At 42.7% G+C, this 12,523-nt stretch overlaps 1 protein-coding gene across 1 annotated transcript; it reads left to right on the top strand.

Moving 5' to 3' along the window:
• The first annotated feature begins 4,171 nt into the window (after positions 1–4,171).
• On the top strand, positions 4,172–12,147 carry pygo2 (pygopus homolog 2 (Drosophila)). Its single transcript, XM_063011254.1, has 3 exons — positions 4,172–4,397; positions 10,100–10,149; positions 10,364–12,147. Exons 1-3 carry the CDS (start codon positions 4,340–4,342, stop codon positions 11,951–11,953), a joined length of 1,698 nt encoding a protein of 565 aa, XP_062867324.1. The 5' UTR covers positions 4,172–4,339; the 3' UTR covers positions 11,954–12,147.
• The last annotated feature ends 376 nt before the right edge of the window (positions 12,148–12,523 follow it).

Below are 12,523 nucleotides of genomic sequence, written 5' to 3'. Positions count from 1 at the left end.
TATTGTGGTCAGATGAATCAGCATTCAAAGTTTTTTTTGAAAAAAAATGGACGCCGTGTTCTCTGAACCAAAGATGAAAAGGACCATCCAGACTGTTATCAGCAACAAGTCTAAAAGCCAGGGTCTGTCATGGTATGTTGCTGTGTCAGTGCCCTTGGCAAAGGTCATTTACACTTCTGTGATGGCAGCATTAATGCAGAAAATTACATTAAGATCTTAGAGCAACATATGCTGCCTTCAAGACGTCATCTTTTCCAGGGACGTCCATGCATTTTTCAACAAGACGATGCAAAACCACATGCTGCACAAATTACAAAGGCATGACTGCGGAAGAAGAGGGTACGGGTAATGGACTGGCCTGCATGCAGTCCTGACCTGTCCCCAACAGAGAATGTGTGGAGAATTTTGAAATGGAAAATGCAACAACGACGACCCAGTACTGTTGCACATCTTAAGACGTGTTTGCAGTAAGAATGAGACCAAATAAAATGTGGAATGTGTTGCAGGCCTGAAATGCAGGAATGGATGTTTATTAATAAATGAAATGAAGTTGAGCAGACAAAACATGAAATATCTCAGGTTCATCCTGTCTGCAATGAAATAAAAGTCAAAGTAAATGTAAGAAACTCTGTGTATTTTATTATTTGCATTTTCTATGCTTTCCCAACTTTTTCTGATTTGGGCTTGTAGAATGTATACATACATGTAAGGACACCATGCAATCAACCTTCAGTTGCATTTACAGACAACTGTGTAAATAAATGCACTAACTACATTATTTAATTGTAATTAATTTATTGAAATGACTTGAACTTTTGTACACAATGACAAAATACCCTTTGATTTTTAATAACATATGACAATAAACAATTGACATTAAATTGCAGTAATCTGTTTGATTGAAGTTTTGTTTGGAGCACCTTTTATAGCAATGCAAAAAAATAAGCAAGTCTGTGAGTCAGCTCCACATGATTTGCAATGGAAAACGTTTGCTGCATTATTTGCATGAAAGGGCTGCAGGCATGGTCTATGAGTATTTTTAAACTGATCAGAAACACTGTCAACAGTTTTTTTCTATTTTAAATATTTACTTTTTTTGGCCAGCAAAAAGAAAGAGAGTAAATATTGGCAAGCACAAATATTCTCAACAGTTGAGTTCATTGTACTGTCTGGCAGGATTACTAGTTATAAAACTATTCAGGATAATTAAATGCAGACTGTGTTCCAGGCATGGCCTCTTGAGCACAGAAAATATGTCTTGTTTTGGCAGTTTTTAATGCAAGTTCATGGCAATGCCTATTTCACTATAATTGTTAATGTGGCCATTATGGATATATCAAACATTGGGCTGATGATGGCTACTTGTTGTACACTTGTAGTATGTTGAATGCAGCAGTTATGGGCAGTTAAATCTGAGACTTTAATAAGGGCCAAATCCTTGGGGCCAGATGACTGCTTTGAAGTATCTCTAAAACAGTAAGTGGTGCTGACAGGCATCTGCCATGAGTATCCATCAACAGTGGTCTGGAGATGGTCAAGCCACAAACTGCCAACAGGTTACTGGGCGGCCAAGACTCATTGATGCCAGAAGACATGAAATACAGCCATGGCATCTAGTACAGACCAACAGATGGGCTACTGTGGCTCAAATTGCTGATTAATACTTGTGATTATGTAAATGTGTCCCAACAAACATAGAACCTTCTGTGCACAAGGCTGTGTAGTCACAGGCCAGAGTGTCCATGCTAACTCCAACTATGCTAGTACTCACATTGGAAATTTAGGCATCAGAACTAGAAATTCTAGCAATGCAAAAAGGTTGACTGGTTTAATAAATCCTGATTTTTTTTCTTTGAGTTTATGTGGACAACATACACTGATCAGCCATAACATTAAAACCACCTCCTTGTTTTTACACTCACTTTTTAAAAATGGTTTTTACACCATTTTATCAGCTCCACTTAGCATATATGTATATATACTGTATATATAAGGTGCAATGCTACATACGATCAGTCTATATGCTATATACAATCAGTTCAGTGGGGAAGTGTGCAAGGTGCAATGCTACATATTACATACACCGACCAACCATAAAATTAAAACCACGTTTAACCACGTATGTTAGTGTGTGTTGTGCTGGTATGAGTGGATAAGACACAGCAGCGCTGATGGAGTTTTTAAAACACCTCATTGTCACTGCTGGACTCAGAATAGTCCACCAACCAAAAACATCCAGCCAACAGCTCCCCGTGGGCAGCGTCCTGTGACCACTGATGAAGGTCTAGAAGATGACCAACTCAAACAGCAGCAATAGATGAGCGATTGTCTCTGACTTTACATCTACAAGGTGGACCAACTAGGTAGGAGTGTCTAATAGAGTGGACAATGAGTGGACACGGTATTTAAAAACTCCAGCAGCGCTGCTGTGTCTGATCCACTCATACCAGCACAACACACACTAACACACCACCACCATGTCATTGTCACTGCAGTGCTGAGAATGATCCAACACCCAAATAATACCTACTCTGTGGGGGTCCTGACCATTGAAGAACAGCATATATATATATATATATATATATATATATATATACAGTATATATATATATACATACATTTTTCCTAAGTAGAGCACACTGAATCTCCTTGTACTTGTACAATGACAATAAAGTTATTTGTTTTGGAGACAGTTTGACAGTAAAAAAAAAAAAAACTAATAAATTCAAAAATTCTGAACAAAGTAAAAGATATGCATAAAGCAATTTGTGCATAATGATATTCCATGAAGAGTTTTAAAATACTTACAAATAAAGATATAAACAGAACAGGAATAGAAGGAGACCAACTTAACTTGCACTCATATTTGAAGATCTTAAATATAGTACTGCCTAAACTTGGGTGGAAAATCATGCATCTGGCAACCTCAAGAAAGCTGTATGGAAAACAGCCAATCTTAAGAAAAGGGTGTGCAATGTGCATGCCACACAAGTACAGTACATATGATTTTACGCAATACAGAGGTAAAGCAATTAAATCAAACCACTTTTGGCATGGAAGTATACGTGGCATAAGTAGATAATTATATCTAAACTCGCTATATGTACATATCCAAAATTAATCAATGTATTATAAACTGTATTTATTTATTTTTTTACTCTGTACAAACTGAACTGTAATTATATTCTGCATCATTCTCTTGCACAATCACACAAATAAAATAATACACTTAGGTTTAAGTCTGCACAGGGTTTGCAGGTCTTTGCAGTCTTGCACGTGAAACCGAATTGGTTTGAACCGTGGTGCTTTGGTTCGAGCATGACGAGTCCACTATTCTGCCTTTTACGGGGGTGTGGAGGAATTATCAAATATCGTGTTAAAACACCGCCAGTGAGAATCGTGTTATATAATAGTGGACATTATGTACTACATAATACAATGTAAATCGTGGTAAAATAAGCCTGAAATTGTTTACAAATGTAAACGCGTAGTAAATTGTAAAACACAAGACACCCCTACATTTCCGACGTCCATTGAAGGCGTCTTGCCCGGCTGTCCCTCTTTGTCCGGCAGCGACAGTATGCTGTAGTAGTCATGGCCAATTTCGCGTTTGTGGATAAATTTTAATTGTAAGTTTATCTGACATTGACTGTTTGCTTTATGCGGAGTGATAGAAATGGAATAATGTAACTGGGTGAATTGTTTAACACTTAGCGTGAGCCACATACAGCTTGCAGTCAAAGCCTAAGCTAGCTGGTTTACTATCTGCACCGAATAGCTAGCGTAGTTACGCTAGCTAGCAGTCAAGGGAATACTTTTACGCAGCCGCATTGAATTAAACATGAAGTGAACTCTATTTGTCTTTAAATGGAACGGGTTTCTAATTGCAGGCGTTTTAAGTCGCGTGTAAACGGGACGAGGTTTAGTCGTTAATTCTGTATAAATCACGCAAGAAGTTAGCATTGGCTAATGCTAATGCTAGCTAACGTTATGCAGCTAGCTGCACATCTGTAAGTGATCAGGGGAGGGAGGGGGAGCTGCAGATACATTCATTCAATAACATAGCGCGCATGTGGGCTCGTTTTAGCGCGTCTATAATCACTTTTTTGTTATTAATAAATCGTGTTAAATGAAAAGCTCAGTTAGTCACAGTACTGTAACAGACCAGCGCTTCTTTAAGATCAGATTCCTGCTCGTTGTTCTGTGTGGAATAGTTGCGATCCTGGCTGTCAGCTTGTGGAGCTAGACTGCCTGTACTCGTTACTCGGACCTGAGGATACATTCGCCCCCTTTTTCTCGATGTGAACTGTGACATGGCAGCACGACTCCTATCATTTTAATGGCTGCCGAATCGGGGAGACTGCAGGCGGGACAAGGTCAAGGGAAGCGAGGCAAAGGTAGGAAACGGCCACTGGCGCATGTTTGTGTCCGAGCGGAACCCCCAGCTCAAATCTGCCCCTTTTTCCCCTTGTCCATGTGTGTATGATGGCCCTGTTTCCATGGGCTCTGTCTCTCTATATTGGGAGCTGGGTGTATGTCAGTCTGTTTGTCGACTGGGCTCTACCTGCGCTTCAGTGTGTCCAAGTCTTACACGCTTTGTACTCGACTCCTTTTTTCTACTTGCCATTCGCCTTGAGCTCTCTCACCCGGGTTAAATGTTGGCCATGGGCACGCAGTGTGGGGTGTATTTCGGTTTGCAATCATATTACATGATATGTATTGATACTGGGTGATACAAAGTGTTTCACATGTCAGGGACAACTTGCCTTTAATGTTTACCCAGTATACCCCTATATATTGCAAGCAATTGAGGGTTAAGCGCCTTGCTCAAGGGCCCAAAAGTGGCAAAAAGTGGCAAGCTGGCTGATGTGGAGTTTGAACCAGCAACCTTGTGATTACTAGTCCTGTATTTTAATCGCTGTGCTACCGCTGCCCTTGAATTATTATTTGAATTATATGGTAGTACATCATTTATTCTGTTGTTTTATCATTTTATCATGGCAGGGTCTTATAATAGAAAAGTGTCTTTCAGTAGAGATTTTACATTACTGTTTATACCATAGTATAATTAGGCCCGTACAAATGTTTGTTGGTTAAGATGACTATTAACCAGAAGGTCGCTGGTTGAAGCCCCACCACTGCCAGGTTGCTGCTGTTGGGCCCTTGAGCAAGGCTCTTAATCCTCAATTGCTCAGACTGTATACTGTAACTTTAATGTAAGTTGCTTTGGATAAAGGCGTCTGCTAAATGCTGAAAATGTAAATGTTTGTTTGTTTATTAGGTTTTTAAGTCATGTTTTACACTTTGGTTACATTCATGACAGGAACGGTAGTTACTCATTACACAAGGTTCATCAGTTCACAAGGTTATATTGAACACAGTCAATTCACCTCACTTGCATGTCTTTGTACTGTGGGAGGAAACCGGAGCACCCGGAGGAAACCCACGCGGACACTGGGAGAACGTGCAAACTCCACACCTGGGGATCGAACCCAGGATCTTCTTGCTGTGATCTGCTTGCTGTGAGGCGACAGTGCTACCCACCGTGCCACCGTGCCTCCCCCCCAGTACATCTCCGTGCAGGTGCCACCAACCAGCCAACAGAGGTCGTAATCTAGTTGCACTAGTCTGAGAGAGAGTCCCCATCCGGCTTAATCCCGCCCCTTATCTGAACAGCAGGCCAATCGTTGTTCAAGGCAAGGCAGAGCCGAGATTCGATACGATGTATTCGAGATCTCGGCTCTGGTGAACAGCATGTGTTTTACCGCTGCGCCACCTGAGTTTCTTAAAAACAGCTCTTTTTATCTCCCATCTTTATAGAATGGCATTTAGATCTTTCGTATGTAGAAGAAACAAGCAAGCATGCCAGAGAACAGATTTTGACTGAATGAGCAAAATCAGGGTCTGTAATTAAAAGGTCCTACATCAGATCTGTTGTGTGTTGTAATAAGCCATTTGTACTCCTTATTGATTCACTGTATAGTAAAAAGTAAGTGGACACCCCTCTTAAAGATTAAGTTTATATGTTTTACCCACACCCACTGCACCCGGGCATCACGATGGCTAAGTGGGTAGTCACCTCACAGCAAGAAGGTCTGGGTTTGATCCCCAGGTTGGGCGGTCCGGGTCCTTTCTGTGTGGAGTTTGCATGTTCTCCCCGTGTCCGCGTGGGTTTCCTCCGGGTGCTCCGGTTTCCTCCCACTGTCCAAAGACATGCAAGTGAGGTGAATTGGAGACACTAAATTGTCCAAGACTGTGTTCGATATAACCTTGTGAACTGATGAACCTTGTGTAACCTTGTGTAATGAGTGACTACTGTGTAAAACATGATGTAAAAATCTTAATAAACAAACAATCAAGCCCACTGCACACACATGAAAAAAATTACATGCTTTTGAACTTTATGGAGACAGAGGAGAGTACTTTTCTGGTCCAGCATGATGGTGCCCCTGTACGCAACTTCTTGTCCTGTCAGTGCATGGCCTTACAAAGCTCCTTTGACTGAGTAGGCACAAATTCTCAGACACACTTCAATATCATATAAAGCTTTTCTTGAAAAGTGGAGCCACCTTTATATGTTCATGGTTTCAGAATGGGATTTCCAATAAGCTCAAGATATGCGTCCACTTACTTTTATATAGTATACACTGTTACTATGATTTAAAACAACACATCTCAATAAAAAGATTTTTATTAAATATCAAACATTTATAAATTCAACAATTACTTGTTAAAGGTTAATTATGAATCACTGTTAGTCTAAGCAAGTATCAGTGATATTATAGTAAAATCTTTATTTGTGATTAATGGTATCTTTTACATTTTTGTTCCTATGGAACATTTGGAATTCAATTTAAATTCTTTTATTTATATTTTAAACAATGTAGATGTGACGCCCCCACATGGGTTACACACTCACTTCTGGGTAGCTAGAGGATGTTATTTTTTAACATGGGATCGTTGTAGTGGTTTTTAAGATACATATAATGACGGTGTCTTTTAAATTATTGATTATAAAATAGCTATGGTGAATTTAGGAAATTGATCAGAAAGGCTACTTGGCACGGCTGGCCTCCCACTGCTGGGTCTTTGAGCAAAGCAGTTTAAGCAATAGCCAGATAGTGGACACAAGATGCAGCCTTGGCAATTAAAAGTTAGGTAAACTTTTACTTTGAAGAAAAAGCATCTGGTAGTTGCTTAAATGTAAATGTCTGGGTACTTGGGTGCCACAGTGGTCTTAAAGCTTTAGCAAACCACCGATGGGTGTTCGAACTTGTGAGTTCTAAACTTAGCAGAATCAGGCCAGGAATCCATGTTTGGGGGGGGGGGGGGGATTGGACAGTGTATGTTTTAGTCTTTGTACACGATACAGCTCTGTGTGGGTACCCAAGTATACTGTATATACACTGATCAAGAATAACATTACCACCTCCTTGTTTCTACACTCACTGTCCATTTTATCAGCTCCATTTACCATATAGAAGCACTTTGTAGTTCTACAATTACTGACTGTAGTCCATGTGTTTCTCTACATACTTTTTTAGCCTGCTTTCACCCTGTTCTTCAATGGTCAGGACCCCCACAGAGCAGGTATTATTTGGGTGTTGGATCATTCTCAGCACTGCAGTGACACTGACATGGTGGTGGTGTGTTGGTGTGTGTTGTGCTGGTATAAAGGGATCAGACACAGCCGCGCTGCTGGAGTTTTTAAATACTGTGTCCACTCACTGTCCACCTTGTAGATGTAAAGTCAGAGACAATCACTCATCTATTGCTGCTGTCTGAGTTGGTCATCTTCTAGAACTTCCTCAGTGGTCACAGGACGCTGCCCACGGGGCGCTGTTGGCTGGATGTTTTCGGTTGGTGGACTATTCTCAGTCCAGCAGTGACCGTGAGGTGTTTAAAAACTCCATCAGCATTGCTGTCTTATCCACCCATACACACTAACACACCCAACACACTAACACACCACCACCATGTCACTGTCACTGCAGTGCTGAGAATGATCCACCACCCAAGTAATATCTACTCTGTGGTGGTCCTGGGAGAGTCCTGACCATTGAAGAACAGCATGAAAGGGGGCTAACAAAGCATGCAGAGAAATAGATGGACTACTGTCAGTAATTGTAGAACTACAAAGTGCTTCTATGTGGTCAGTGTAGAAACAAGAAGGTGGTTTTAATGGGGCTGATCAAAATGAGGTTTACAAAGACATGGTTAGGCACAGAGCCCTGACCTCAAACCCACTGAATACCTTTGGTATAAATGTATGTTAATTGTGAGCACAAATTCCCACTAACACTCTGTGCTTAGTAGCAGTGACAGCAAGACTAATAAGAACTGAGCACAGGATGAACAAAACCAAACATGGTAACATCCTTAAAGTCAACTTCCTTCACAGGACACAGCAACTCAGACAGAGGAGACAGTTTATCTTCCAACAAAGAACCAAAGCATGCAGCCAAAACAACACTGGAGTGACTTTAGGGCGAGTCTCTAAATCAAGACATATGCCTCTTTTAATCTCTGAAGAGACCTTAAGATGGCAGTTCAGACATTCACCCTCCAAGCTGACAATTCAAATGTGCAAAGCCTGTAGAGCTGTATCTAAGGCTTGCTGCCAAAAGTATCTGAAGGTCTGAAAACATTTGTAGCCAAAAGGATTTTGTTTTTTGATTTGTATTTGCAATAAAAACAGGTTTTCACTTTCATGGGTAATTGGGTTGATTAATGGGTAAATATTGTCTTTAAAATGTTCTAGGTCAATACAGTTGACTTTGTACAAGGGATATGCTTACTGACCAGATGCACACAAGGGTAAATGAGTTCCCTCATGTCTATTTCTTAGTTTGTACTTTTTAAAATGCATTTTAGGTTGTTTTTCTTAGTAAATCTGTATAACCAATTCCAGGTCATGACCCAAAGCTCTCAAACTGTTTTGCAACAATGTCTATTTTTAAATGTGTTGCTGCTGTTGGGCCCTTGAGCAAGGCTCTTAATCCTCAATTGCTCAGACTGTATACTGTAACTTTAATGTAAGTTGCTTTGGATAAAGGCGTCTGCTAAATGCTGAAAATGTAAATGTCTATTAGACACTCCTACCTAGTTGGTCCACCTTGTAGATGTAAAGTCAGAGACGATCACTAATCTATTGATGCTGTTTGAGTCGGTCATCTTCTAGACCATCAGTGGTCACAGGATGCTGCCCACGGGGTGCTGTTGACTGGATATTTTTGGTTGGTGGACTGTTCTCAGTCCAGCAGTGACTGTGAGGTGTTTAAAAACACCAGCAGCACTGCTGTGTCTTATCCACTCATACCAGCACAACACACGCTAACACACCACCACCATGTCAGTGTCACTGCAGTTCTGAGAACCATCTACAACCTAAATAATACCTGCTCTGTGGTGGTCCTGTGGGGGTCCACATGGTGAAAGAACAGGGTGAAAGCAAGCTAAAAAAGTATGTAGAGAAACAGGTGGACTACAGTCAGTAATTGTAGAACTTCAAAGTGCTTCTATATGGTAAGTGGAGCTGATAAAATGGACAGTGAGTGTAGAAACAAGGAGGTGGTTTTAATGTTATGCCTATATACATACTTAGAATGCATATTCTGCCAATTTCTTTTAATCGATAAATAACCATCAAACATATATCAGACCATCAAAATAGAAAACACATCATGAGTCACATATGCTTTATTAATAAAAAAAACAGCCTAACAGTAAGATGAACCTAAACACAGTAAGCAGAACCGGTTCAGCAATTACAGAATGTAGATTTACATAGTCGATAATGAACAGTTCATGACGGGTGCTAACTAAACATACTTATCATAATGAGTAGAGATGCAATCTGTGTGTTAAAGCGCTTCCTGACATTATTAGTGTCGCTATTATAAGATGATAAGTAGAGTTTTACCTACGGTTGGGGTAAGTTTCAAAACAGCATTCTTACTCTGCACAGTCTGCAGCTTCTCTCTTAAATGGAAACAAGTGTCAGTTGTTAAAAACAAGTTTAACTGACAGTTTAAACAGACAGTATTAAACTAAACAATGACTTCCCCCTATAACTTATGTTGTTTTTGCTTGTGTTTAGGTTCCCAGATGAAAAGTCCAGAGAAAAAAAAGAGGAAATCCAGCACTCAGGTGAATAAAGTTTTTAAGCTCTTACTGTTTGAGAGGAGCACCTAGAGATTACTTAGTAAAATTAAGAAAAAATGGATCTGCATGTTTTAACAGGTTTTGACAGGACACACATCTGTGTGTGTTTAATAAAATAATCACATTCCTATAATCTCACCAATGTTGATACTTAAAGTCGCGGCATAAACGTATTCACACCTTTTCCTCTTGTGTCTAGGGGGCATCGTTCTCCCACCTCTCTGAGTTTGCGCCTCCTCCAACTCCTATGGTAGACCACTTGGTGGCCTCCAATCCATTTGAAGATGATTTTGGTCCTCCCTCACGTCCAGCTGGAGCCGGTGGTCCCGGGAGTGCGCCTTTTCTGCCAAGCCCAGGGGCCGGCGGAGGAGGTGGAGGTTATGGAGGACCTGGTAGAATGGGAGGAGCTATGGGCTTCATGGGTGGCCCTGGAGGACCCGCTGGAGGACCCGGTGGTGGGCAGCCTGTACGAAGACCACCTTTCGGCCCTCCACCGCCCAACACAGGACCACACCACCCATTAGGGTTTGGCGGGATGCCAGGATTTGGAGGTGGAGGAGGAGGTGGTGGGGGCGGCGGCTTTCCTCCAGGGGGACCATCACAGTTTAACATGCCGCCTAATTTTAGCCCTCCTATGCACCCTGGACAGAGTTTTAACCCTATGCTGTCGCCTGGTGGAATGGGTGGCCCTGGAGGTGGTGGTCCTCCTCATCCACGTTTTGGAATGCAGCAGCCTCAGCACGGACAAGGTGGCCATCCCTTTAATAACCCCTCAATGCCTGGTGGCCCTAGAGGCCCACCTCATGGCCCAATGAATCCTATGAGTGGCATGCCAACTGGAATGAACATGATGGGTGGTATGGGAGGTGGAATGGGTGGAGTTAATATGGTGGGAGGCCATCCAGGTTTGCCACAACAGGGACAGTTTCCCCCATCACAGGATGGCCCGTATCCTGGGCCTGGCACGCCTGGCAGTGAAGAAGGCAAGAATTTTGTTGGTGGCCCTGTTCAGCAACCCCCTAACCTTAACCCATCTGGTCCTCCATCCAACAGTGCTACCCCAGGTCCGTCGCCAGCTTCTGGACCCCCACAGACTGGAGGAAGTTTCCCTGGTCACCCTGATGTTCAGCAATCGACACCCAATACGCCAGGACAACCCACATCTGCTCCTTCACTCTCAAACCCTAATTCCTCTCCTACTGGTCCACTCAACGGGCCACAACCTCAGCCAGTCCCACCCAACCCGCACCCTCCGGTTAACTCTGCAGGTGGACCTGGGCCAAACACTCCGTCCGGTCAGCAACAGACACCACCCAACTCTAACCCAGGCTCTGCCCCCTACAATCAGCAGAACAATGCTTCCGGTGGTGGTCCTATGCCAAACCAGCCACCCAATATCAATCAAAACAACATGAGCAACACCAGTGGCAGCAATGCTAACCCTCCATCCAACTCCACACCCAACACACAGTCTCCGCCTCCTACCAGCCAGGCTCCGTCCTCCGTCGGCCCAGCCTCTGGGCCACCGAAGCTAGGAGGTGGCATGGTGTTCCAATGCGGCATCTGCATGTCGGAGGTGCATGACGACCAGGAAGCTATTCTGTGCGAAGCATCATGCCAACGCTGGTTTCACAGAGGCTGCACAGGCCTGAGTGAGCCAGCCTACGGTTTACTAACCAGAGAGAGCGCTGCTGTGTGGGCCTGTGATTTTTGCCTCAAGAATAAGGAGATTCAGGCGGTGTACATACGCCAGGGCCTGGGACAGCTAGTCGCTGCCAATGAAGGCTAAGAACCCTGGACTGAGGCAGTGAAAGGAAAGGAAGAGAAGAATTGAATAACATTGTGATTAATGCTTTCGACAGAGCAAAAGGACAGGGGAACTAGTGGAGAAATGCAAACGACAGATGTGAGTTGTGTGATGTCCTGTGTTTAGCATTCTTACAAATCATGCAAGCACTTTTAGGGCCGGTCCCCTTTCCCAAATCCCATCCCATGAATAGACAATATTATTATTGTTATTATTATAGTTTCACTTCAGATCTGGACCAAGATAAATTTGAGGCAGATTTTAACCCTGCATAAAATTCCTTAATGTACCCTGAAATAGTGCAGGGAAGTAGCTGGTAAGGGTGGCACGGTGGCTAAGTGGCTAGCACTGTCTCCCAGCAAGAAGGTCCTGGGTTCTCCAGGTGGGGCAGTCCGGGTCCTTTCGGTGCAGAGTCCTTCCTCCCACAGTCCAAAAAACATGGTCAGGTTAATTGGAGACACTGAATTGCGCTATAGGTGAATGGGTGTGTGAGTGTGTATGTACATCTGCCCTGCGATGGACTGGCGCTTCATCCTGGGCGTTACTGTGTGC

This window comes from Trichomycterus rosablanca, chromosome 2 (assembly GCF_030014385.1).
Source record: "Trichomycterus rosablanca isolate fTriRos1 chromosome 2, fTriRos1.hap1, whole genome shotgun sequence".
NCBI classification, from domain to species: Eukaryota; Metazoa; Chordata; class Actinopteri; order Siluriformes; family Trichomycteridae; genus Trichomycterus; species Trichomycterus rosablanca.
This window is presented reverse-complemented; position numbering and strand designations above follow the sequence as displayed.